The following is a 27,900-nucleotide window of genomic DNA, read 5'->3' as shown; positions in this document are numbered from 1 at the left end:
GAGCAAAACTTTACCTGTATGACATTCTCACAAAAAATTTTAGTAAGAAGAAAAGTAATAGCCATTTGATGTCTAAAGCAACAACATGGTTAGAGATTCCATTTAAAAACTATGATCTTTGACTTTTAAGCTGCAGATAGAAAAGATACTGATGCATTCACTGGAAACAAACACACCCTAATGCTAATAATTTATCAAGAGGATTGCAAAATCTTATGCTCTCAAAAATATTTTTATTTTAATAATGAAATGTAATAATACTGTTTAATTTCTTAAATGCTTAGGCCTAAAACCTACAGTTAATACCAAGTCATATAGTCAGTACATGCAAAAAAAAAGTCAGAAACGTGACTTCTTAGGTAAGGCCAGGTAAAAGCACTAGGGACCTGTCTATTTTAACTGGGTTAAAAGGAGAGCTTGAAAGATTAACTATAAATAGATATAGTATTCTTTTTAAATTTTTTTCAACAATAAGGCATTTTGATTTTGGACTTCACTACTTTTTTCTATTTCCACATTATAAAGTTCTACAGTGTTTTCTATCATGTTTGGGAGATGATTAAAATTTAATTATGCTGTAATTGATATTATTAGTGGCCTCAGTATAATATACTCAGATTAATTAATAAATAAATAAATAACACAAACTACATCACATAATCAGGAAGTCTAATTTAATTTTGATACAAAAAAGTGGTCAGATTAAGAAAGGAGGCTGTATTCTTACAAAATTAACTTTGTACTTTGCAGTTGACCTTAAGAGTGATATTAAAGGGATTTATATCCCTTTGATAGAAATAAAGCTTTAAATCACAAATGAAGTTTCTCAAATTTAGATTTTTTGAAGAGTAGCTAGGGATATTTCTTTAAGTAGATTAAAACTTGAATTACCTAGATCATTAATTTATAAAACAGAGGGTTCATTATCTAAGTCTATAAAATCTATCACTTACATTGTTGTTTTTAAATTAGAAAAAGACTTGAAAGAATTAGAAAGTCTATGAGATGAAATATTTTGAAGTATAGTAACAGAATATTTAGAGTATTCATAATTCACTTTTAAGCATTTAGTCCTTCACTTTTGAGGATTAAATTTATATACTCGAAGGTAATGTCTGGACAAATGTAAGAATGTGTTATCTTACTGAATAGGTAGTAGACTTAGGGACTCTATCTAAAGAAGTCCACATGCTGAAATTACACATGGATACAGAAATCAAATTGGACAAATTCAAAGAAGAAAATATTAATTTTTAAAGATAATCTAATATGATACAACTTAATTTTATAATTAAAGTCCACAGCAGACCTGAAGAACTAGTGTCCCTCTCAGAAAGAATGCTAGACTGGATAAACCCAGTTGGAAATTTTTATTTAAAAAACTAAGGTAATCTTTAAGTTTCTACAGAATAGACTGTTGCAGAATTGCTCGTCATTCATCTGCTACTTAACTCTCCTTTCCAAAGAGGTATTCAGGAGTCCCTGTAATTCAAACCTTTTTTTCATTGTCAGAAAAAAGAGGTTATGGAGTGTTATGGGTGACACTCCATAACCTCTCTAGAGCTGTGTGAGCAGCCTCAAGATATACCCCTGTCTCTGCCTTTTTACTCCAAAAATGAACTTCACATGTTTTCCCTACATTAGGAATGTAACTGATACGATATCCTTGCCAAAGATCATAATAGTCAAGGGCCCAGATACTGGACCCTGACTGCCTAGATGCAAATGCTGCATGCCCCCTGGCTGTTGTGCAGCTGAGTTCAAGTACATTGCCCAAGTGGGACAGTCTTGAAAAGAGCAGGGAATGAAGCATTTGGTGGCTCAAATTGGAATGGTTTTTCATAACCATGTCTATGGCAATATTTGGTAGAGGCATTTGTCTCTGCCATTGACCTAGGTACATATTAATACTTGTTTTACTGCTATAGTAAATACCTATTAAGTTACTATTGTCTAGTAAAGACTTTCGTCATCTCAGGCTTTGTTAGGAATCCAACGAGAAAGATATAAAACCATTTATGGGATGATAAGCAGCAGTGTCTTCATTGGCCTCTGACCAGACTCTCCTTGCTCCAGGCAAGGAGAATAAGCAACCCTGAGGATGATTTTTGTGAAACTGGCCGTGTTAGTATTATTTGTTCACGGAATCAGACTTTTGAAAACAAAAAATTTAAATTACTTCTTTAATTCATTAGACTCACGAAGCAGTATGGAAAGAGCGTTTGCAGAAAATGCATATATTTTACAGTTTTCCAAGTAATGAAGCAAGTTATAAATTACAATCAAATGGCAAAGCGCAAGTTACCAGTAAAGACTAGTATACTACATTAAAGTAAATATTTTTAGTCAGTGTCGGAGGTAGGAATCATTCATACCTGCACAACTTTTTGGGACTGCACATCGACAATGAGGACTCTATCCAAAGTCGGCTGTGCTACATAGATGAATTTGTCTTTGACATTAACAGCTGAGGCCCACACACATTTCTGAACATCGTCTCCTTCAGCTTTGGGGCAGACTTCATCCTATAATTTAGAAAACAAAACATAAAATGAGTATCTTAAATGATAACATGGCATGGCATATTCTGGATAAAATTAATTGTGCTTTACTACTTTGAGCATCAAATGTAAACATAATAATTGATAAATGAGAGGTAAATCAATCAGAGCAGTATACGGTGTGTATTTAAGCTCATTAAATATTTATAGAAATGAATGTGAGTGCTAAGGAGTTACTCACAATGGTTACTTAATTTTTCTATTGGGCATCAAGACCAAATTTTACAAAATCTTTTTTATTTTCCCAAGCCTTTTTATTCTATTCCTTTACTCTAGGACCGCCTTCTGTTTAAATATTGCATAGTTTGGGCTGGATGGCCATAAATGAGGCAAAAAATGACTTCTATTTCTTTCTTTTCTGCACTTTGCCAATACATGAATGTTAAAAGGATATGTAGGCCTTTGTGACTCACACTGGCAGACGTATCACAATATAAGAAATGCCATTTAGTTCATTATTTTTGTTTTGAGTTTTTCTTTTATTCACTGGTCTATTGGTTTCATAAGTCTTTCAACTTACTTATAGTTAGAAAAACCACTAAGAAGAGATTTGTTGAACTATACATAAAATATATGTATAACAATAAATATTTATATGATGATAAAATGATAATTAATAAACACTGATATTTAATTTGTTTTATGATATAGGCCTGATCAATGACTACATATACATATTAATAAATATCTAATTTATTGATTTCTGTATTCTAGTTAGTAACTCTTAAGTTTAATTAGAATACTCTCTTCTCTAACTCAAAGAAAAAGCTTATCATTCATCAGACTCTATTTACCATTAACAGTCATGAAACAAAATCAAGAGAGTTCTCATTATCATCCCCACTAAGCATTTCTATTAATTTAAAGATCGTATGGACAACAGATAAACCACATTGGCATTTGATGATTAGAACGAACGCCTCAACAGTGCAAACCTTCTCAGGAAGAACAACCATAACAGGTGGTTTCCCTGTTCGTGTAAAATTTAGAGAATAATGCGAAAACCAGAGCAGTCTGAAATGCAACGTTCAGTATGTGCTCCGCTGTTTTTGTTTTCCAAATTTCAGATCTGATTCAGGGAGGACCCGAAGGGTCTACTATTCTTTAAAATCTGGTCCAGAAGTTGTCAGGCTCAGGCAGTGCACCACAAACATGTAGTAGTCACATCGAAACAGTACCAGCTGTTCCAGGCTTCCAGGACAAAAACTAAACAAATTTAACTGAAAAAAACCCTGAAAACTAAACACCTAATGTGTGCTCCTGGTGGTGTTGGAGGTATGAAATTACCCCCATTTCACAGAAGGTTCCACAATCATTGTAAGATGACCACTGGTAGGGTCATGCCAACAAATGTCCATGGCACCTGAAGCAGGCAGGACAAAACTGAGGGTGGAAATCTGTCCTGAGCACATGCCCAAAATAGAGGACAGAACTGTACTTTCATTCATCAGTTCACTGAAACATTCTCTTCTCTGGCTAATACTTTGACGAGAATTTATTTTGTGAAAATTAAACACAATAGAAAATATGTAACTGAGAGGCACGAAGAGGTGAGAAAAAAGTGGGACCTAAGGCTGATGAAAGGCCCAGAATACAGAGAAATTGTTTACAAGTTCTTTGCTGTTGTGTAAAAGCTACCGATGAAATCTGCCAAAATACCAGAAAGTGTGAGTGACCTGACACGTAACTGTCAGCCCCACGACTGCTGAACCAGGAGCAATTTGCACTCCTTTGTTTGCTACAAAACTATTCAACAGTGAAATAAATAGCTCTGCTGGGAATTATTTCCTATTTGTATGCTGTTCCCATAAAATGTCCCTGACCGGACTCACAATCATTTTTACAAAGCCATTAAAAGTTTCCCGAACTGTCATCCTGAATTTTCTTTGCTTCACTTTATGCCATTATTTCTGATTATAGTCTATTAGGTCCCATTTTACCATAGCACTCTTATTTTTCTAGCGTACATAGATTAATATTTATCTCTGTGGATAAAAATTGTAGAGGAATGTTTTCACATGCATTAGGCATTTAATGGGATAAAAGAGAAGCTAGAAAATACCAGGGAAGCAAAATAAGATTAAGATAATACATACTGATGAGGAAAATTGTCAGGATTATATCAGATAGTATCATTCAATTACTTTTGATAGAAATGTATACTACCATTTAGAGTGAAAGGAATTAATAAGATATTAGAAGTAATGAGGATGAGAGTCAATAAGGAAAATACAATTCTAGTTCATAATTAGAACTTATCTATATCCCTTTGGGTTATTTCCACACTTAATTACATATTTCCTGTGTATGTATTAACCTCTTCAAAAAATGTTAAAGTACAAGATACTCATACATTACTAGTGATGATGGAAGTATGATTCAGTAATTAAAACAGTATCGATGATACTTGATTTGCTAAACATAACTAGGTCAAGAGATGAATATATACCCTCATCTTCTATATTAATTTGTCATTTTTATTTATTGTATTGACTACCCACTGAAAATATTTTGCCCTTAAATCTCCAAATTCCCATCTCTCCCTCTCCCTTCTCATCTTCTTGTTTCTCCTCCTCCTTCTCCTTCTTCCTCAGGGTCCCCCTTTACCACATCTTGCATCATCTCAGAAGGGACAAATGTTATTTGTCCTAAGTAGGTCCATTTTCTTGGTATGCAACCCAAGTTTCCATCATCATTCCTACCTCTTATCCTTCTCTAATCATAGATTTGTCCACTGGCCTTTGCCTTTGGAAAGATCTGCCCTACATTTCATTTGTAACTTTAATTATGTCTCAAAGCACTCAACCATGCATATTCTGCTTTACTTAAGAAACAAACAATAAAACAACATGAATTGGCTTCATCTGCTTTCACTTTCAATCATGCATCTCATTCTCTTCAGACTTTACTCAAGCTGCCTACAACTTCACTTCCATTTCCCAGTCTTTCACTTTAAATTGTTCATACTGCTGAACGAACTGGTTTTCATGATCCTGTCTTTTCCAGAAGAGATGTCTTGTAAAGACACCAGTGGCCTCAGAATATCTCATCATTAGTTGTCAGTTCTTGTGGAAGCATTTATTGAGCACTTCCTAGTGAAAGATAATGTGCAAAGTTATGTATATAAGTAAAAACATGAATATGAGAGAATGCCTGCTAGTTGCTTGTAATTTCTACTGTATTTGGCTGTTTCAGATAATTGATTCTTCCTTAAATGTTTATTCTTGGAAGGCAAGGGGCAGCAAACAATAGCCCCAGGCCAAAGTCAACTCATTACCCATTTTGATATGTGGCCCAGGGAATCAGAATGTTTTTTTGGCATCGTTGAAAATTAACAAGAGAATATTATTTCATGACATATAAATATTATATGGAATTCAAATTTACATAAATAAAGTTTTATTGGAACACAGCTACAACCATTTATTTAAATACTATGACTGCTTTCATGCTATAATGGCAGACTAAGACCATGGGCACTGCAGAACTTATATACTAACTGGACTTTGGCAGAATAAAATGTCACTGAACAGGAGTTCTTACTGTAGTTATTTCAATCCTATTGGTTAAAATTCCATCAGTAATGGCTTCTTTATCTTTTGTTCTCTAATTGTGACTTCAAGAAAGCTAAACCCTGGACTTTGGTTTTCTGCACTATTTCCTTTACTTTAAGTTTCTCTGAAAGGTTGTTCATTCTTATAACTTAATATTATTATCATGGACAGATGACACCCAGGCCTTCCTCATTTGGTCTCTATCCACCAAAAAACAAACAACAACAAAATGTTGAATGGGCAATTTGAAAAAAAAAGTCATAATAGAGGAAAAAGTATACTATATTAATAAAAGTAGTAATGGTGATTCAAAATTAAATAAAAAATAAATCAATACAAGATAAAATATGGATGCACACACATTACCACACATTGACAAATAGATAATAGATATAATAAATAGGTAAGGGATAGATAAATAGGTGATTGAGATAATAGATGGTATCTATCTAGAGGTAGATAATAAAGCTTGATTTATATTAGGGGAGTTTAAAAACCTAAGCAGTTCTATAAAATAACAGGACTATCAGGCAGTAAACCTATGATAGAACATAATTATAGTTGATACATTAGACATCTTTTCTATAAACAAAGTTTAAAAGTAGATTTCATAATCTAAAGTACTGGGCTTAGTTGGATGGGTAACAAAAACACCAAAAAATCAAGATAATCAAACATTATTAAGTTAGGGTTCTCTAAGACATAAAGAAAAGTAAAATGTCTGATCTTCTGCATAGCTTGGAATACAAATGCATTAGGTGATATAATAGTTGTGCATGAAAAAACACTGGCATTGGTATCATAATGAAGATACAATAAGTATGTAACAAATAAGGTGACCTAAGATGTGTATGAGGCAGGACCCCCAGATAAACTGAATTATCCTCTGGAGGGTGGGCCCTTGTAGTGCAGGCTTCCCGCACTAGGCGTCTGTTCCAGGAACCTATGGGAATAAGCGTACAAGCTGGTGTTGTGAGAGACAGCATTCATTTGGTTTCAGTGAGGTTTGTTTTGTAGATTCCTTGAACGCCTTTGCCCATTTCATGATGGGTAGTTTACAAGTGCACCTGTCCACACTGCACTGAGTGTTCAGCAGTTTTGGACCAAAACCAGCAGGGCCCCCATGCCTTACCCTTTCTATTCACCTGATCTCTCCTTGGGCAAAGTTTTGGCTTGTTTGTTTGTTTCCCTAGATGAAATAAGTCCTAAATGGGAAATGTTTTGCTGATGTGGAAGAGGTGAAACAAAAAATGGCAGAAGCACTGAACAGCATCAACATCAACAACTTACTGTTGTAAGCAGTGGAAATACTGTTTTGAGCAGTGGAAAAAAGGTCTTAATAGGTATATTGCATCAAATGAAGAATACTTTGAAGGTGACTGAAGTTTAAATATATAAGAAAAATACACATTTTTTTTACAAATAAATTCCAGTTTTGGGGGGTCCAGCCTTGTACACCCAGTTCAGGCATGAACTAAGCAGCATTGTTGATCCACCCAAGGGTGGTATATGGATACTCCTAGATAGGTGCTGAACCACTGGAAATGAATATTGAGTCAAAGGGGAGGGAGAGGGTTTCATGTTTTGATAAATACATAAACAGAAGCATTTAAGTTTGAAATGGTTTCCTTAGGAAATACTTGTTTACATTTTTCATCCAGAATTATTGAGCAACTGAATTTTAGAGCAGCATAATTCAATATTTGGTCTGTGGCCTGTGGAAAGGTACCAGTTGGCACATCATTTATTACCAATGTGGTAATAGTACAGAAATTAAAAATAACCATTTAGAATATTTTAGAGCAATTTGGCATTACCATAAGACCCACAGGCACGCTCAGTAGACCTACACCCTTGAACGTGATTTAGACCAGCTTGGGTCTTGTCGAGCCTGCCTGGGGGGGGATCACAAGATGGAAACTACTGGTTAAAGAAATAGATTGAGCAAAACCCAAAATGATTCTTTCCCACAAATAGTTTAAAAAGCACCGATCTGAGTTTTCTAGCTCTCTCTCTTTTAAGAAGCTTTTTAAAAAAACCCAAAGTCACAATATGAGTCTATTAAGATAAATAGTAATGTGAATAATAGAACACAGGAAAAAATTGCATTTATCAAATGCAATAGAATGTCAATAATTGTTCACATTGAGGTTTGTTCAGTTTATCATGAATCAAGGCAAATGAAACAAGGGTTCTTTTGCACTGGATTAGAATATTTATGTTGGGATTCCCAGAATATTTTTATAGCCATATGAAAATATATATAATCAAGGTAGAGCTACTTGTGAATATACTAGCCATGCTATAGTTTTAAATGTTCCTTTGCAAGACTAAAAAACTAAATCTTAAAACAATGGGTTAAACCATTTAATATCAGTGACTATCTCTTTAATTGGACCATTAAAAATAAAGACAATAAGGTTAAACTACTTTTATCAATTTTTAATTGAGCTCACTGCTTATAACCCAAACAAAACAACCACTCTTTTCTTTAATTAGATATATTACATTTATCTCATTCTATTTGCTTTTCATTTATTAAACTGTCATAAACAGTCTAGCTCATATTAATCAAAGCATAAGTAGTTACAGCAATTTAGGAGTTGATTTGCATTAATCTAGCCTATCTTAGAAAACTGTCATAGGAGAATTTTGATTCTAGTACATCAAGGTACAAGGACCAAGTGACAGATATTTTTATCTTTTCTTTTGACATAGGAAGAATGTATTTGTGCCTTTCAGTGTTACAATAAAAATAGAGCTGATAACATTACACTGTCATAAACTGAGGGCTGGTTTCTCTCTAGAGATAGTATATTAAAGATGTTAAGAAAACAGGCTTTGAGGTCAACCAGATCTAGATGTAATGTTCAGCTTTACACTCATTAACTGTGTTAATACTCCTTTGAAGCCTTGTTTACCTCACTGGCATAACAATATTATCCATCACATAGGATTATGATGCAGGTTAAATGAATCATGTTTGAAAGTGATCAATAAATGTTACCTATTATTTTCATATAGAAATTCTCTATGGGCTACATTTCATGAAAACGATAATAATCAGCACATTTTTATACAATTTAAATTTTTCCACAGTTTTTTAGACAAGAAGTTTACTGTAGTTATTTAAAATTTCAAGGGTTTTTTTAAGTATAAAATCATTATTGAATATGTGGTCAAGAGAATTTTTTTCTGCCTTCATTATTTGGCAGTTCTGTGACAATGAGCAAATCACTTGACTTTTCTCATTTTTCCATCTGAAAATTAAGAGGATTAAATAAAGATACTGTCAATTGTTTTAATAAAAGAACAATGTTCAAAGCTATCTGAATTACTTCTCTGCTGAAATGAAAGATGTTTTATCAGTCATAAAAATAATGCATTAGGTTAAAATAGTTGATTTAAAAAATAAATTTGTAGATTGTTAAATTTCAAATGCCTACAGAACACAAGAGAAAATAACTCTAGACATGTTTTAAATACAGGACTGGATGGTTTGTGTCTTGGGTCCCCTGCTCCTTGTAAATGAGCTGCCATCCTGGCTAGGGTTGGTCCAGCTGCCAGTGGGCATGGAAGATTCCAGGTACAGGGGCTTAACGTCTGTTTTGAAAAACCAATTGGAATAATGGGGAGATAAAATTAAATATCAAGGCCAAATATTTGAAGTTTGATTGAAGAGCAAGTAAGTAAAAATTGCCAAAACTTGTTTGAGTTGAAAGCTAACATTAAGCACTGAAGAAATCAGACAATTGTGGAGCATATCAGGAAATATAAATTGGATGGACCCACAGTTTACGGAGGCTCGATTTAATTAAAAGGTAGTGTGCATAGTTGGAATTAAAGAATTAGCTGTGTTTACTTTTCCCCCAACATAATGAAGACTTGATTTATATAGAAGCAATGACATTCTTTCCTAACTCTGTTTAACAAAAACAATTAGTGAGTTAGCTAGCTGGATGAAAAAATAAGATTAAAATTTTTTCTTACCTTGTAACACATGAAGTGTTAACTGACCACTGCTCCCCCAAAAGAAGCTGGCTGTAGTGTATAAACCTTCTTTAATATGAGGAAAAGCTCATTTAATCATGGCATCACTTTTATATCCTGTAACTTCACCGTATTTGTTTATTGTTTCTAAAATTTTTTTTGGTAGAATCTTCAGGGTTTTTGCATGTAAAGAACATGTCATAAAAAGTGACACTTTTATTTCCTCATTCCCAATTTGGCTGGCTTTTATTTCTTTCTTTTGCCTGATTGCTTTGCCCAGGACTTTTAGTACTATGTTGAATAAGAGTGGTAAAAGTGAACATCCCTGTCTTATTCCTCATCTTAGAGGAAACGCTTTCAGTTTTCAACATTGAGTATGATATTTGCTGAGCGTCTGTCATATATGGCCTTTATTTTGTATTTTCATTGAACAGTTTAATCATAAATGGATGTTGTACCTTATCAAGTGCTTTTTCTGTATCTCTTGCAGGATTTGCAGATGTCGAACCATGCTTGTGCCCCTGGAATGGACCTCACTTGATCATGATGCACTGCTTCTTTAACTTAGTGTTGATTCTACTTTTTATCTCAGCCTTTCTCAATTTGTTCTAACAGCAAATCTGGTACTTTTTTAAAATACTACTTTTTGTGAATAAAACTAAGTGTTAACCAGTATAAGATCCATGTAAAATAGCTTTATTTGATTTTGTAAATCTCAAGTAAAAAACTTCCATCCTTAAAGACATTTGTATGAACAATTCTTTGTCAAACTCTTCAATTTTACCCTTAAAAAGTTGCTATTGAAAGGCCCAAATTACATTAAATTAATGTACATACATTTCTTTCTAAAGAGAACAGAATGAATTCTTACGTGTGTATAGTGAGCACTTATTACTCATATAAAATGCTTTAAAATTATAGAAATAAATTGTTTGACACATCATTCTGGTCACATTTATTCAAAATAACTTGGCTGGTACTTTTTACTAATCTCTTAAAGAAGATTTAATATGCTATCTTAGATAAAATTACCTCACCCAATTAACATGCTACACAACTCTGTTAAAATGTTGTTGCGCAATTTACATATTTCCCACTGTTTTCCCCCAACGTTAGGCTTTTACATTCTTAAAGTCTAATAGAAACACATAATAAGAATTTTAAAATAGTGTGATTTTAATAAAAGATTAGAAGTTTTCTTTAAGTCCAGGGCTTCAAAGACCAATTTCATGAATTTATTACTTTAAAAATCTACAGAGTAATCTTCTGAGGACTAGAGGTAGCTTACATCGCTCTCCTTAGGAAGCTCTTTGCAGACTATCATTGTAACCACAAAGGGACAATAGCTTAAATTTTTATCATTCTGTATCTCTTTGTAAGTTAAGCCATTCTTCTAACAGAGACCCACTGAGAAAAGAATAAGTGGGGGAATATTTTGATTACCTTTCTAAAATATACAGTGGTATTGAATTCTAAAGGTTGCTCAATGGCTTCATGGGGAAACAAATTGTCTGCATCACCTAAAGAGGGTGATTTCTTAGCAAGTAGTTTTGCAGACAGTTTGGAGAGGTAGTGATTTCATTAGAAACAGAATGAAATGCTGAAAAGGGAAATTTGGAGGTTTGACTAAGGGAACTGAGGAATGCCCTGAAGGCCACACTGCTTGAGGTGATGGGGGACATTAGCAGAGAAAGAAATGGGGACTTCTGTGTTCCCCATTTTTAGTCTCAGTTTAATGTCTTCATGCCTAAGTATTCTGGACATTATAAAGAACCTGTTCTTATGTACAAATGTCATTCTAGTAGAGTGCTAATAGCATTTATCTATAAAGGTAGAGTACTTTTCAGATGTGGAAGTCCAAAATCTAGAAAAATAGACATTTTAGAGGTGATTTACATCTGATGTCCTGTAGAAACTGTGTTGCTCTGCATTTCAGTGTTATTTAGCATTAATACTGGGGACAGAACACCTTGTGTGTCTCTTGAACTCTTCCAGTAACCATGAAAAAATAGGTAACAGCATGTCATATGTGAAGAACAAGAGCTAGATTATAATAAGCAAACACAGAAGTGGTTAAGTTAAAATGTAGTAAAGATTGAAAGAGGGTAGGGAAGGATGACACAACAGTGGGAAACTAGGGGAGTGAAAAAGTAGGTAACCTTGGAAAAACCTTTCATCCTGGAGCCCGTAATTTAAACATTTTGCTAAACCTATTTCAGTGTTAGTCCTGATTTCATAAGTCTATGGGAAGATTCTATTTGCTCGAAGTTCATACTGTTGACGACAAGGTGGAATCATGTGTACAACTGGTATAAATATAGCAAGAATCCTCTCTAGTAGGGCTGCCTAACAAAAAAGAAAATAAAAAGATGAAAGCATAACTGAAAACATGTATGAATTTTTACTAACTCAGTATCAGAAGGTGAAGCCTGATGCAATCTGACATTGCACCAAAATTGAATTTTTATTTAGAGCAAGCAAACAGCATCTTCAGAGGGGTTTGATGGAAGATTCTATATTTTAAACATATCAGTTTTTACCTAAACTTTACTGGCCAGGGAGTTACTTTGGGAATTGCACTTCTACTCTCTTAATATTGACAGTAGTAGGAAAAAATGATTGCAAAAGACTCATTTCCACTACTTGCACTCAAGAGATTTATTTTGCAAAATCCAGACGAAGTACCTTTTTTTTCCATAATGGAACCCCAAACTCTCTTACACAGCACATCTGCACAGTGCATTTTGACTATGGGACTCTGAGTAATTAGAACTATGAAATTATATTTACCTTGAAACAACTTAATGATAAATTATTCTATGAAACATTTTCACAAACACATTAAAAGAAGAGCAGTGTTTTGTGGTGACTGTAAAATAAGAAGTATTCTGGTGACAAGAAAATTAGGTACATATGTTTTTAAACTTAGAGAATGTGTAGAATGAAGAACATCAGCCTCTAAGCAAAGGCGTTTTCAGGAAATTCACTTAACAAGTGTTATTTGACCACCTGCTCTGTGTGAGGCACTGTACCAAGCATGTTGGGGATGCAGACACCAATTAAACAAGGTCCTTAACTAAAAGAAATAGTAAGATGTGATGGTTAATTTCAGATGTCAACTAGGCTATGGCACACAGTTATCTGGTCAAGCTCCTATTCTAGATATTGTGCAAGTGTTTGTGGAAGTGATGAACATTTACAGTTACATGACTTTAAATAAAACACGTCACCCATCCTCCAGCGAGGGGGCCTGATTCAATCAGTTGAAGGTCTTAAGACTGAAGAATGAGGTTTCTCAGACTTCAACACAGAAATACTGCTGGAGTTCATAGTCTGCCTACAGATTTCAGATTCAAGACTAATACAATTTGTGTCTGAGTTTCCGGTCTGCTGATCTTAGCTGTGGATCTGAGACTCAAGACTGCCACATCAGCTCTTATCTGATTTTCTTCCTAGCTGGCTTGTCCAACCAGTTTTAAACTTGCTACCCCAGCCACCACAGCCTGAGCCAATTTCGGAAAATAAGGACATCAGCATAGAGTGACAAACATAGATATGCCATATGGGTATAGATAATCCTATTGGTTCTATTTCTCTGGAGAAAAATTTTCTCCTCACATAATACTCAACAATTTTCTCATGAAATTGTTTATAATTAAATACTTAAATCTAGTGGAATATTGTAGCAAATAGCTTACACACTCTGAAACTAAAATCTCTTGTGTTTAAACATAGAAAACAAAATAAGTTCAAGTGAGAAATAATTATCTAGTTCAACCTTTTTTCTCAAAGCATAACATGACCAAATTTTTCCTATTTCTATCACTGTATACTCAGGTATCATGAAAGTGTCTCTTTATACAGAGTCTAATTATCTAAGCTAACCTCCCATTAAAGAATATAAAAACAATCAAGTAAATTTCCTTTACCTTAGCTATTATTTCAAGTAAGTGGACTACAGTAATAACATAAGATATATTTTTCTTTTGGGGGGATAAACAAAAACCTCTATATTCTACATTGATCAATTATAAATGGGGCATGGCTTTAATCAGTTTGCCATTCTCTGTATTATTCTTAGTGCTTTAAAAATATTTTGGCTAGCTGAAATATTCTTATATTTTAATTTCAACATTGAAAGCATTAGAAATGTCATAAATTTAGCCCTGGCTGGTATAGCTCAGTGGATTGAGCACCAGCCTGCGAACCAAAGGATCGATTTCCAGTCAGGGCACATGCTTGGATTGCAAGCCAGTTCCTAGCAGGGGCCAGTTCCCAGCAGGGGACACACAAGAAGCAACCATACATTGATATTTCTCTCCCTCTCGCCTTCTCTTCCTTTCTAAAGATAAATAAATAAAATTTAAAAAAAATAAAAATAGGATTGTTTGCTTTAAAAAAAAGTCATAAATTTAAAGACATACACACTATTAAACAGTTGCTCTTTTCTTAATAATACAAATCTGATTTTTCATAATCTTTTTTCTTACTCTTCCATAAGAGTATAAATAGTTTAGTAATTTTTTTGTTTTATGTAATGTAGATTGCTGCTCTTTCATTCCTATATCTTTTTATTTTACAATATGCATTCCTGCATAATCCCATATGTAGGATGACTACAAAATTTCCACAGGCAATGACTTGTACAATATAATGCAGGAAATTAGGTCTTAATAATAAATCATCCCTGCTTGGTCACTGCTGATGTGGATAAGAGTTCTTAGATTAAAAGGTATGAGTTAAGGCTGTAATCATTGGTATTTGGTTTCTACCTTCTATTCATGTTTTTACAGAAACTTATATGCAGGTTATATTTATGTATATGTATGTGATTTTTCTCTATCTGTACTCAGATATATAGGGGAGATAAATAAACAGAATTCTATGCAGTTTCTACTCTAGATGATTTAAAAGGAAGTATGAGTAGCCAAAGGCTCTAAAAAGAAAGACATTCAGGTAAGTAAACCTCACATTCCTCTTGTCCAGACACATCAAACTGTCACATTAAGTGTCTGTTAGCTCTTTTAGCTTTTGACTCCAAATTGTAAAATTACCTAATCTATAGCCATTGAAAAATGTTCTGGAAAAGCACATTCTTTTAAGACTTGAGTCAAATTGTGTTGAACCATTTGCTAGTACTCTGAAACTTCACCCATGTAACACAGGAAGAAAATTCTTTGTCTCTAAATTTGTAAATTAAAATTCATGAAGTATATCGTTTTATAATGGAAATATGGGTCTCACAGGTTATTTTACTAGATTTAGTAAGCAAAGTTGCAATGTCTGTGTCATTTAGCTACAAAACCGCTAGTCCTGTAGAAATCAAAGAGAAACTCTCCCACCAAATTATTTTCTGTTTGCTTAAAGAATAATTTGATGTCACATTTGAATGCCTGTGTGCTAGCCCAGATTTCTAATCCATAATGCTTTTATAAAAAACACGAATGTGGCATAAAATGGAATGGTTTGCATTATCAGAAGTAAATATTTACATTTTATGTAAATATTTATTTGCACACATATACATGCACATGCCTTATTCAAAATGGATTTAGTGTTGATATTATATGATCATAAAACAAAATAAAATTGCATGTATAGTTTAAAAAGTGTTTTACTTGTAAATCATAGCTTAAAAGTGGTCACAATACCATTTAGAATTTACCCTGTACTTAAAATATTTTAAAATTAAACATGGTTCCATTTATTTTAAACAACCACAACATACTGAGTCAAATGTTTGCTTTATTTACATTAAGATGTCATCAGACTACTTTGTGCTATGGGGTATCTGGGAGGAAGCTCGCCTATCTCATCTCACTCTCCTGATGTTTTTCTTCTCATTCTGGGGCATAGCTTCCAGATGTAAACTGTTCTCTCCAAACAGCGGGTGGCAAAAGTAGGTTTACAGTTGCAAATATGTGAAACACAGTTTATTCTTGTATTATTCATTATTATATTATTTATTTGTGTTATAAATGTAAACCTACTTTTGCCTACCCCTATATACCCATATTCAACAACAACAATGGCCATTGGGATGTTAGAAATGAGACCTGAAAATGAAGGGTCCAAAGTACTGCACTAATATCTATTTCACTCCTATGTCATGGCCTTGCCTAACTTGAAAATGTGTTACAAGATGAGGCCTTTCTCTGACTTATTTTGGGTGTTTGACATATGTGTGAACTTATACGGGAACACACAGTAACATAGGTATTTATAGTGTTACATATTTTGGTATATATATATTTATAAGGATATATATATGGCAGCACAAAATGATAATTTCTTACAAAAATCATCCCTAATATGTATATATAAATCATATAAGGTACACATAAATAAATAAGTTGATATTTTCCATGCAAATCTAAATCATTCTTTTCACTGAGACCTTGTGAAAAAATGAGATGAGGAAGAAAAAGGAACAACCTACATTTATAAAGTACTGTTATATACCCCAATTTTCTACTAGATTATACATACACTGTTTTCTTTCATTTTGTTAAACTGAACGTTGTCTACGAAAACAGAAGGCATTTGAAATTAAGGAGCAGGTGAAGTTATGACATCGATTCAATTTTGGTATTTTGCTTCTATTGCCTTTAATTACAAACAAATAATTATGAATACATAATATATTATTTTGTCTCAAATATAAAACTTGCATGAATAACAGGCAATATCATAGTTTTAATATTTCCCTCGCAGTACATCTTGTATATGTATATATTTCATTGTATTTCTAAAATATAATTCTAGTTAACAAAGCTGCTGCGTAAAAATACAAATATATTATTAAAATACCTGAAATCCAAGGAGCTTTTCACTGGGCTTAATGTGCCTCTGAAATTCACACTCTATAGGTTGTATCACTTTGATTCCATCTTCATAAAAAACATAGAACATGTTTCCAATTCCCAGACCTTAAAAATAAAAAACACATTCAAAAGTTCAAAATGAAATTATCAGAATACTTTACAACCAATACTCAGGGCTCCTCATTTTGCTCACAGATGATTTGTGTAGTCCTGTGATGTTGGTAAAGAAAAACATATGTGACCTTCATTGATGCCCTAGCAACTCCGTGATACTATGCAGACATTATATGTATCCTCCCAATTTCCAATTCAGTGATTTCTTTAATATGACGCAATATGTTTTTGAAATATTTATAATAGTTATAAACTGAAATAATATACTTTTTGAGGCACAGATTATGTCTGATACTTTCTCCAATTAATTTAGGTGTTAAGGAATAAAAGCACTTTTTTGAAGAATTGTATTCATTCTATTACATTTATTAGAGATTCCTGGAGAAAATAAAATTTCATTCTTTGTATGAATTTAGTTTATATAACATTTTTTAGAAACAAAAGACTAAGTCCTCCACATTTTGAAGAATATATATTTTCCTATACTAATGTTTATAAATATAATCTTACAGAGATGTCTTATATATAATTTTTTTTAAACCGGCAGTATTTGGGGCCTATTTCTGAGACTTTAATTAATTTAAGGTTTTATAAAAATCTGGGAGCACTAATTTAAATCATACTTTTCCACACTAGCAACCTAACCGTGTGACATCTCAGAATTTTGTTTTACTTTATAAACCCAAACCTAACCAGCGTAGGACCCTAAAAACAGGTACCTGGAATGAAGTTGGGGTTCACTGAAGCCTGAGCCTGGGGAGCGTCTGCATCTTCTCGCAAACGTACCCTCTTTGTTTCTTCTGCTTCTGCCTTGTTCCAACGTGTCCAGCCCTAACCGCGTGCAGTCTTTCCCTTTTAGATCCTCGCCTGAGTAGTTCCCTTCCCCAGTTGTGTTGGGTCCCACAATCTTGTTTATTCAGTCTAATTATCCCTTACATCATTCAGTGATGGCAGGTGTTCTTTAAAACATGAACAATGACACAGAAATCTAGGTAGTTTGGAAAATCAAACCATTGCTGCTGAAAATTTGAAATTCTACAAACACTTATAAAGAGAAAGATTATTTAAATTGGAAAAAATCACTCAGCATTATTTTTGTTTTAATTGAGGATATCTGCAAGGTCCGTTAAGTCAAGCCTGAGGATCACGATAAAAGTGTATTTATTTGTAAGATTGCTTGTTCAACTTTAGGCATATATTTTTAAAGATTTTTATTTATTTATTATTAAAAAGAGAGAGAGGGAAGCAGGAAGAGAGGGAAACATCAACTGGTTGCCTCTCACACAGCGCCAACCACGTACCTGTTCCACAACCCAGGAATGTGCCCTGACTGGGAATTGAACCTGTGACATTTTGTTTTGCAAGACAATATCCAATCCACTGAGCCACACTAGTCAGAGGTAGACATATTTAATTTGTTAAATATGATCTTAGTTTCAAAAGTCACCAATTCTGTTTATTTAGTCATATGTCCATTTATTCTTGATTTAGATGAAAATCTATTCAAACATAATTATGACTTTGTCATGGTGTTTACAACTATCCTTTAGCTCATTAAATTATCCCTACCTAATTACCGTATACATTTTAAATGACTCCAGATTATTTCAAAACATCTTTTTTGTTTTATAAATAATTTATGGTACTTATATTTTAATACATGTAATCTTTATCAGTTAATTACACATCTTAAGTCCAAAGGGAGTTCTACATTAAAATGGGATCGTTCTGAATAGTAGCAGAAGTGGCAAAAACTAAAGTCAAGTCACATTTAAAAAACTAAAATTCAGTAGTTTTCAGCTATTCTTTTTAATTATGGTTGTGCATAGAGACTATAAATTCCATGCTCAATGAATACATTTTTTAAAAAAATCAGCCCTGGATGGTGTGCACTCAGATTGAGTGCCGGCCTGTGAAACAAAGGGGTCGCTGGTTCATTTCCTAGTCAGGGCACTTGCCTGGGTTGCAGGCCAGGTCCCCAGTAGGGGGCATTTGAGAGGCAAACACAAATTGAGGTGAAGTTTCTCTCTTTCTCTTCCCATCTCTAAAAATAAATAAATAAAATCTTTAAAAATATATATTTATTTTTAATGCAAAAAAAGAGATTTATATTAGTAAGTTTCCAGGAAACATTACCCTAAGATTGATGTGTGCTGTACATCAATGACTATCAATTTAACATTAATTGTCAAAACTTATGGCCATAACCAAGCGGTAATGTAGTGTCTGATTGTCAGTTGTCAGTTACATACTATGTTTGATGGTTATTACGAAGCCTGTACCATTTTTTAATGAATGCGAGTCTGCTGTCCTTCAGCTGCTACAAAATTATCCTCCACCAACAGAATGAGAAATGTTTGAGACTGACACAATTCTAAATCCAGACTGTTTGTAAACTTTCTCGCAAAATTTCCTGCCTTTTCTTATTATGTTACTTCTCCATATTCCATGCATGGTATGGTCATGGGCCTCCACTGAATTGAGCACCAATAACATTTCAGAGATGCATTTTCCTCTATAAACCACTTAATCCATTCAGATCACCCTTTTTCTATCTGAGAGACCATTCCCTTGCTTTTTAAAATATGAATTACACATCAGCATTTTTACAAAGCATCAACTACATTTTAGGTAAAAAGTTATTAAAGAAATACCAGCATCATTATGTAAGGTTTAGTTTGTTTTTGCATTTTATTGTTTTCAGCAGGAATGTAACTTCTTAGTGTTTATGAAATAGTAATGCCTTACATTAATATCTTCCTTAAAATAATAATTATAAAGTGAACAGCAATGCCTCAATCTCATCACTGTGAAATAAAAAGTAACTTACGCCTTTTAGAGTCAACCTTGAATTCCTCCCTCCCTACCCACAAGACATATATGAGTATTTTGCTATTATTTTTCTGCCATATTTTTAATTAAATATTTTATTTAAGTTTTAGAAGAATTTATGATATGAATATATGGTGCAGATGTGTTTCTTTTAAAATTTTCTGCTCTAATATTGTACATATATACATTTATTATGAATATAGTAGGCACAAAACAATATAAATTACCTGATGATAAAGATGTTGATAATAGAGTGCATTCATTAGCTTTATTTGTAAAGAAACAATAATATATTTGCATATATATTCATTGAAACTATTAAGTTTCTATCTCCTAACCTTTTTTTTTGAAAGTGGATGGAGGAATGTAACCAAGAGAGATCAACTCCATCCCCTGGCCTCAGACAGCTCTGGGGCGCATCATGGCTATAGAACTTACTGGTACACTGGGGTAAGGTTATTCTGTGTGTGTCAAAGATTTTTCCCATCTTAAATTTGGAGATAACCACTATGCCTATATTATACAGCTGTTGTAAGAATTCAATGAGAGGGAGAAATTAAAACATTTATCAGAATGAATAACTGTCACTATTTTTATAACTGACATTATCTCTTCTCTGAAACATTCGTAGGGGGGAAAACAATTGGTAAAATGTATATAAGAAAACAGAACATGATTTCTGTCTCATGTCTTTCTAAATCCATACTGTGAGATACAATGCTTTTTAAGTTTCAGTTTTTTATGATACCAAATTCTATGAGTCCAAGAATGGCTAAAAGTTCAACTTGATTTTCTAGTAGAGCAGTTCTTAAAGTTGATCCTTTCAGTAGATGTACAAAGCGAAAGCTGTTTTTATAATAATGCTAAGATATCATTTGTGGGTTTTTTCTCTCTGTCTCACAAATTAGATTCTCGCAGAAGGAGAATGCTGTTCCGACAGGTTACATGACACATGACATCGGTGAAGTCACAACAATTCAATGCAGAAGCAGATGTGCAGAGCCAGCATTTCTTACTCAGTCAGACATTTAGAAAATTTGAAAAACGTAATAACAAAACGAGTCTCCTCATTGTATTCTGGAAATATAGCTTCAGAATAAGGTGTTATGTATGGCTACATGTAATTGGGTTCATTTTGTTTACTTTTCATAAATTAATAAATACCCATTTAAATGTTTCTGTTGTAATTTGTAATATGGTAAGTATAAGTAAATTTAAATAACCCAAATAAACAAAAGCCTTTGTGTTCTCAATAATATTGGAAAATGTAATGGGATCCTGAGACCCAAAGAGCTTGACAACAATGTAGGTATCAATTATAATTTTCTCCTCATTAATACTCTGTATTGTAATGTATTGGAAAATTTCTTGAAATCGATGAAACCTTCACTGCTCTAGTCGCAGTAGAGATTGAGGATATGTGCTGGCTGGCTTTTTTCTTTATCTTATCCCCTGGTGAAGTCAGACACACATACTTTATCTTTTCTAGGTCGATTGTTAATCTAATAGAGTATAGTGGTTCTAGAATGCGATCCATGATTTGTTTGTTCCTTGTGAGCTTTCTCTTTGCTTTGATATTTTTTTTCTATACAGAAAGAAGACATAAGCAAGAATCACCTGCAGTCTCATAAGAAAGAATTATTTTCCAGAGGATTTTCTAATCAATAATGTGCCTTTAAGTACATGAAACAGACTGAAAAAAAATAGTTGCAATTTACATTATTGTCTAAATACTTTTAGGAGAGCTGCTCAATAATGATAGTGTATCATAGTACAATTATGCTATTTATTATATATAGAAGAACATTATATATTTTATGTATTTACATCTACAATAAAATTTGGTTAATTTCTAGTTATTTGATGAATAATTCAGTCAATAACAAAGGAGAGATTGTGGTGATAATTGTCTTCCTCTGACTTAATTTTATATTACTGTAGCATTTAAGGTACAGTCAACAGCAAATTATAATTCTACAGTGCAGTGATTTAGTAACCAAAAATAAATCAATAAGTTTTAGTGTTAAATAAAGTTAGTTACTAGTTTATATTATTCTTTTTATTTTCAAATAATACTAAACTTTACCTTTTTAAAAAAATCTAGAAGAAATATTTTCTTAGCTAAAGAAAAATGTAGGTAAGAATAGATTGTACACATTGCATTTCTCATCTTGAATAACTCAGCAGGGGTAGATTTTTGGTTCATGAATGATCTCATGTTTTTGTATGTATGCCTTTGGAGCTAAAAACTTTCCACACACAGAGTAACATCATACCACTGCACCTCAATATGATCTTCATATTACAGTAATCTACAATAAGACTTATTCTTTTATTTATACCAGAAAGATTTTAGAGAGATTGGGTCAAATTCTTTATTAGGTAGTGTTAATCCAGGAATTGGATGCTATTTGACATCTATCTATCTATCTATCTATCTATCTATCTATCTATCTATATTATATATACATGATATCATTTCAAATCAGTCCTTTGAGTCAGCATACAATTCCCTGAACTTCCAAAAGTTTTCAGATTTGCATTTGCAAATCTGAACAATTTAGTTCACATTTCTTCATTAATGTAACAAAAGAAATAATGTAGCATTTGTTAGCTAAATAATTACTATTATTTGGAATCATATATATAATTACATATATGCCCATATGTAATCCATGTATATATATATTTATACATCAATGTATGTGTGTACACATATTTTCAAGTAGATATTTCTTGTCCCAAAACTAAAAAAATAAATTTTTAATAGATATAAGTGTATTCAAACAATAAATCTTAATATAATCTTAAATAATATGAAAAGTTCTAATACTTGAGTGTAGCCTGAATAATATTATATTATTTAATAATATAATAATCATATTAATAAATACTATAAATGAATAATGTTGCTTTAAAACAAAATCAATTTATAAGGAACAAATGATTCACACACTTTAGAATTTATAGATCACAGATTCACTAGGAGAATCCCAAATCTATTTCAAGTATCATGTTAGATGAATCAGGCTCAGTGAGGTAAAATAACTCATCCAATTAACCAGAAAAACCAGATCTGTGATACCTGATTTCTGATTCCTTCAGTTATATTTCTTCCATTATAATGATAAAATAAAATAAAATTTTAAATGCTCACAGAAATATGTGTCATCTCAATAGTGAAGATAGTATAAAGAAATACTGTCTGACAGATATGTCCATGATAGTGTCAATAATGACAGAATTTGCACACTCAAATGTGAAATCTCCAAGTGGAATAAATTGAGAAGGTATAGTTACACCAGAACCTCCTTAAAAAATCAGCTTTTAAAGGAGCTTATGCAAATGATTTAAGAGAAAGAAATCCTAAGGGAAAAAAGGCAGAGTGGGGAGTGGTGACAAAAATTAAATGCCAAAATTCCAACATTACTTGAAACTTATGAGACATGGCCCTCGCAGGTAACAGTGATTCCAGTTCCTATAGGAAGCTATCACTGAGGAAGAGAAAGTTTGCCTAGGATGGATTGTGAAACAATAATTTGAATTACTGTACACTTGGAGTATATGAGGATATACATTTTTTCCCCTAAGAATGTAATTAAAACACAATTGATAGGCTATTTGAGTAGCTGGTCAAATGCTTTTTTCAAGCTTTTGTGACTAAATAAAAATTAATAATAATAGAACAATTATAAATGACAGTAGATACCATTTATTGAATGTGGACTATATTTAAGGAACTGATAACAGCCCTATGAGTATTAACAAATGTCCCTATTTCTGAGATAAGACAATAATGACATAAAAAGGCCCTAGTGGTAGAGACTGGATTTGAATCCAGATCCTTCAAGCATATAACTCATTTTCTTAAATAATTTATTATATTCCCTAGATAAGACAATAGATATTATAATTTTTCTTTTCTTAATGTAATGAGGGCTTATCACGTAAATTATGCTTAACTAAGGTTGGTTTCATTTTTTGACTCAATTTTATACTCTTGAAAACATTTCATATAGTGTAATTTAATTCCTGACTATATGTCAATCATCAATTATGTTCAAGCTGATGAGCAATATTAATATTTTAATGGTACAGGTTTATACAATAATGTTAAAATATACTCAAGTAAAATTATTGAATCAAAATAAAAATGGCAGGGGGTGGCTGGGATGAAAGATAGTAAAGAGATTAACCAAAAAACATTTGCATACAACCCATGGATAGGGCAACAGGGTGGAACTGACTTGGGGAAGGGAAAGGGTGGGTTGGGGAGAGGTGAGGAAAGGGACAAAAAGTGGGAACAACTGTAACAGCATAAACATAAAAAAATTAAAATAAAAAAATGATAGTGAAAAAATCCACTAAAATTTAAGCAAAATATTCACAACAATATAAAAGATAATAGAATTTAGTACCTTCTTCTCTCCATAATATGTTAGCTACTGCGGCATGTTAAAAAGAAAAAGAAAAGAAGGAAAAATGAGTAAAGAGATTTTCAGTTGCACAGTGATATAAATAACTATTAAAGAGGTCACAGTCTCTGAGGTAGAACATGTACATAAAAGTACTGAAGTGAATTTAACAAGTAGTTTAACAAAACAATAAAATGTCGGGACTAGTTAATAATGTTCTATCTATTTCTTTAAATAGGCTATTCTTCTTTGGCATAAAGGTTTTGTTAATAAACCAAGAATGTTTCATGCATCATTGAAAAGAGTAAGATTTTAAGTTGAATATAGAGAAATATAGATTATTGAAATATAGATTAAAAACAAGCACTGGTAGTTAAACTATTTATTTGATGACATAGTTAAAAGTCACTAATTGAAAAGGCTATATTTTTTAAGTTCTCAATATCACAATATATAATATTCATGCATAATATGCAGTATTCTTGAGCAAGGTTTCCTGTAAAAATAGGAAATTGTTAAGTAGTACATGTTTTCAACTTTCCAACAAGGCGGACTTCAATACATAGATATATTTTGCTTATTTCAATGCAAAATAATAGTTGATATTGGCTTGTTTCTAGAAAACTTTTATTAAATATTGTACAGAGACTAAATTAGTAGAGATTAAAATAGTAAAATTGAAATAAAGATAATACTAATAGAAATATTCTCAAAGAAATGTCTTTGAACATTTTAACAGCTATTATATATGGAAACAACTTTGTTATATCAACTTATCCTTCATACAACATAAACAGCTACTTATACTAAATGAAGGCTTTATAATGACATTCATATGTTGAAAAGTGCATAATGCATGTATGAATGCATGTATGACTGTGTATTAACTCAAAGTCTTTAGCATAGCACTTAGGTCTTCCATGATATGCTTGTGCCATATCAAATTCATGTTTCAAACATCATTTTTAATCTCTTAATCTTTATTCATACGTTAAATCAGACAGGGATAATCTTAGCAGAATTCCTTAACTAATCTCTCCCTAGTTTTTCTTTAAACGAGCTTAGGGTTTTTTTTTTTTTTGTCTATAGATAGCTGGTATAGAATTTGAGCTAACTATTTTTTTTTGTCGTTGTTGTTTTCTACATATAGAATCCTTTTAAACATCCTTTGCATTCCTTAATCTACCATAAATAAACTTTCTCTTCTTCTGTTCTGAAATGCTTTATTTATAATTATACGATAAAGACCTGTGAGTTACCAACTCCCAATAATGCAGCATGTACCCTTGATAAATGAAACATAAAGTTCTTTCTGAAGATAACATACACCTTGTAATGAAAAGGTGGTTCAATGGACACAGGTGCATGGAAACTAGTAACAGAATCTTAATTAAAGTCTTTTTTATAAACTGTTTTATTTTATACAGTATGAACTTGTGATTACATTCAAGGTGATGGGTCTCATTAAATGTTAGATATGCTATCTCTATGTGGAAATACATGCGGAGAGTTGAATGTTATACAAGCAACAGCCGTAAGGAAGTTAACTGCACAGCAGCCTGCTAGAGTACTGAACAGCTCTTTTCCTTGCTGCTTATGTGTAAAGTGCTTGTCAGCTAAATAGTTTTGCTTCTCCTTGTCTTTTTCTGAAAGTGTAAGGTTTTCAGCAGCATATAACATTTTTAATATACTATATTTATCTAAAGATAACATTTCTGCTATATGGCCTGTTGATGGCTCTTCTTTTAGATTTGAGAAATTAACAACTTAAGAAGTAAATGAAAAATATAACATTTTAAAATGTTGGTACAATTTAACGTATTTGAAAAAACACCATGTATGATTAGTGTTATGGTAGTTGAAATTTCTTTGAATGTACATATGGTGAATAAAGTTAGACATTTAAAACACACTGCTTTTAAGATTGAAAACTATATATGTCAAATACATTGCCTGCCATATGCCAAATTTAAAAACACTTTAAGTGAAACTCATTCTTTTGGCATTAATTGAAGGCAATTATTCCCTGTGACCACGCAGATTTCCAACCTAGCATCTAACATAGTTCCTAGCTTGCACTAGAACATACAGCCTAGACGCTGGCCAGGAATCTGTTGTTTAATTTCTATAACATGATAAGATAGGATAATCAGATACTTTGGGGGGGTAACTTGAATAAAGAAATCATGTTAAAAAACAAAAAAGCACAGGGAACCAGAATTGAAGAATGCAGAGTAAAGGCACCACAACCTGGAGCCAGGACTCTGGTAACTTGTAATACTGCACAGAAGGACTAAAAGAGATGGGCGGCAGGGCAGGAAGGCACTATGCAACCCACAGGAGAGGCGAGCGTCAGCAGTTGTCCGACTCTGTACTCTCGGGCTCTGGGTTCTGAATGTGGGTATATCACCGGCTGCTCCCTGTTGCCGGTTTTAACGTTCACATCAATTTTAAAATGACCTGTACTTAACCACACAGAGTGTACTCTCAGTAACCAGGAAAGTCTGATTGAAATCAACACATTACAAGAACTGTTGCCATGTCAAAAGATTAAAGCCACCACACGAAACAAAATTTATATGCCTGGTTTGCTCCAATGCCAACCCAAGGGAGCATATTATCAGCAGTTGTTATTACATGATGTGTAGAAAATTAACTCAGACTTAGTGGTTTAAAACAACAGAAAACATCTGTGGTCTTTGTGGGGTGGTGAGGCTAGGAAGGTTCTGAGTTGGGATATTGCATGAGCCTCTCGTCATCTAGAGGCTTGATGTGGACTGCCAGGTCCACGTCCAAGGTGGCTCACTGGTATGCTGGCAATTCAGTGTGGGTGCTTGGCAGGAAGCCTCCGTTCTTACTCACCGGACTCTCCCCAACCTGTTTAAATGTCTCACGTAACTGGCAGTTGGCTTCCCTCACAAGAAGGGATCCAAGAGAGCAAGGCAGAAGCCACAACGCCCCTTATGATCTGGCTTCAGAACTCACCTACTTCCACTTTCGCCCTTTCTGTGTGATAGATACCTGATCTAGTTCAGTATGGGAAGATACTTCAGGGGTTTAGAAAACAGAAGAGCCAATCATTGAGACCATCTTGGACACCACAACATGTTCGTGTAAACAGACTGCTAAGCAAACACAGCTTTAAGAACAATTTTCTATTGGACATACTCCTAGCCAGACTGCCAACACTTTGGTTTGTTCTAATATAAAAATCCTAAACCCACCACTGTCATGAAGTAATTTTATTTTGTTAATGCTGCACATGAATGATTGATTTTAGTTTTTATGTGATAAACAATAAATAGGGCATTATTAAACAATTGTTGTTAATTGGCTATGTAGGGAAAACATAGCCTTCTAATTTGTTCATAAATCTTACTATTGAATGTAGATGACAAGCAAAGTTACTTCTTATTTTGTTTTAATCTCCTTATCTAGAAAATATACCACAGGGTAAAATTAAAAATTAAAAAAATAAAATGATTATAGCATAGTTTAAGTAGCACCTGGCACATAATGAATTTCTCAGTAGATTTGGCTATGTAATTTTTATGAAAGGCTATCACTCTTAACAATTTTTATTACTCCTCTCATATTCTGAACTTCTCAG

General features: G+C 32.9%; 1 protein-coding gene across 4 annotated transcripts in view; it reads right to left on the bottom strand.

The window, feature by feature from the left end:
* FSTL5 (follistatin like 5) overlaps positions 1–27,900 on the bottom strand; it is a 542,536-nt gene that overhangs the window by 56,305 nt on the left and 458,331 nt on the right. For 2 of the 4 annotated variants that reach the window (XM_053658143.1, XM_053658144.1), the window contains exons 11-13: positions 24,294–24,320; positions 16,916–17,034; positions 2,376–2,525 (exon numbers count right to left, since the gene is read on the bottom strand). In XM_053658143.1, the coding sequence (XP_053514118.1) occupies positions 2,376–2,525; positions 16,916–17,034; positions 24,294–24,320 (296 nt within the window). The remainder of the gene's footprint in view (positions 1–2,375; positions 2,526–16,915; positions 17,035–24,293; positions 24,321–27,900) is intronic. The other 2 variants (XM_053658145.1, XM_053658146.1) reach the window with 1 other exon arrangement.

Source organism: Artibeus jamaicensis, unplaced genomic scaffold, assembly GCF_021234435.1.
Source record: "Artibeus jamaicensis isolate MK-2021 breed Jamaican fruit bat unplaced genomic scaffold, CSHL_Jam_final scaffold_537, whole genome shotgun sequence".
Lineage (NCBI taxonomy): Eukaryota > Metazoa > Chordata > Mammalia > Chiroptera > Phyllostomidae > Artibeus > Artibeus jamaicensis.
This window is presented reverse-complemented; position numbering and strand designations above follow the sequence as displayed.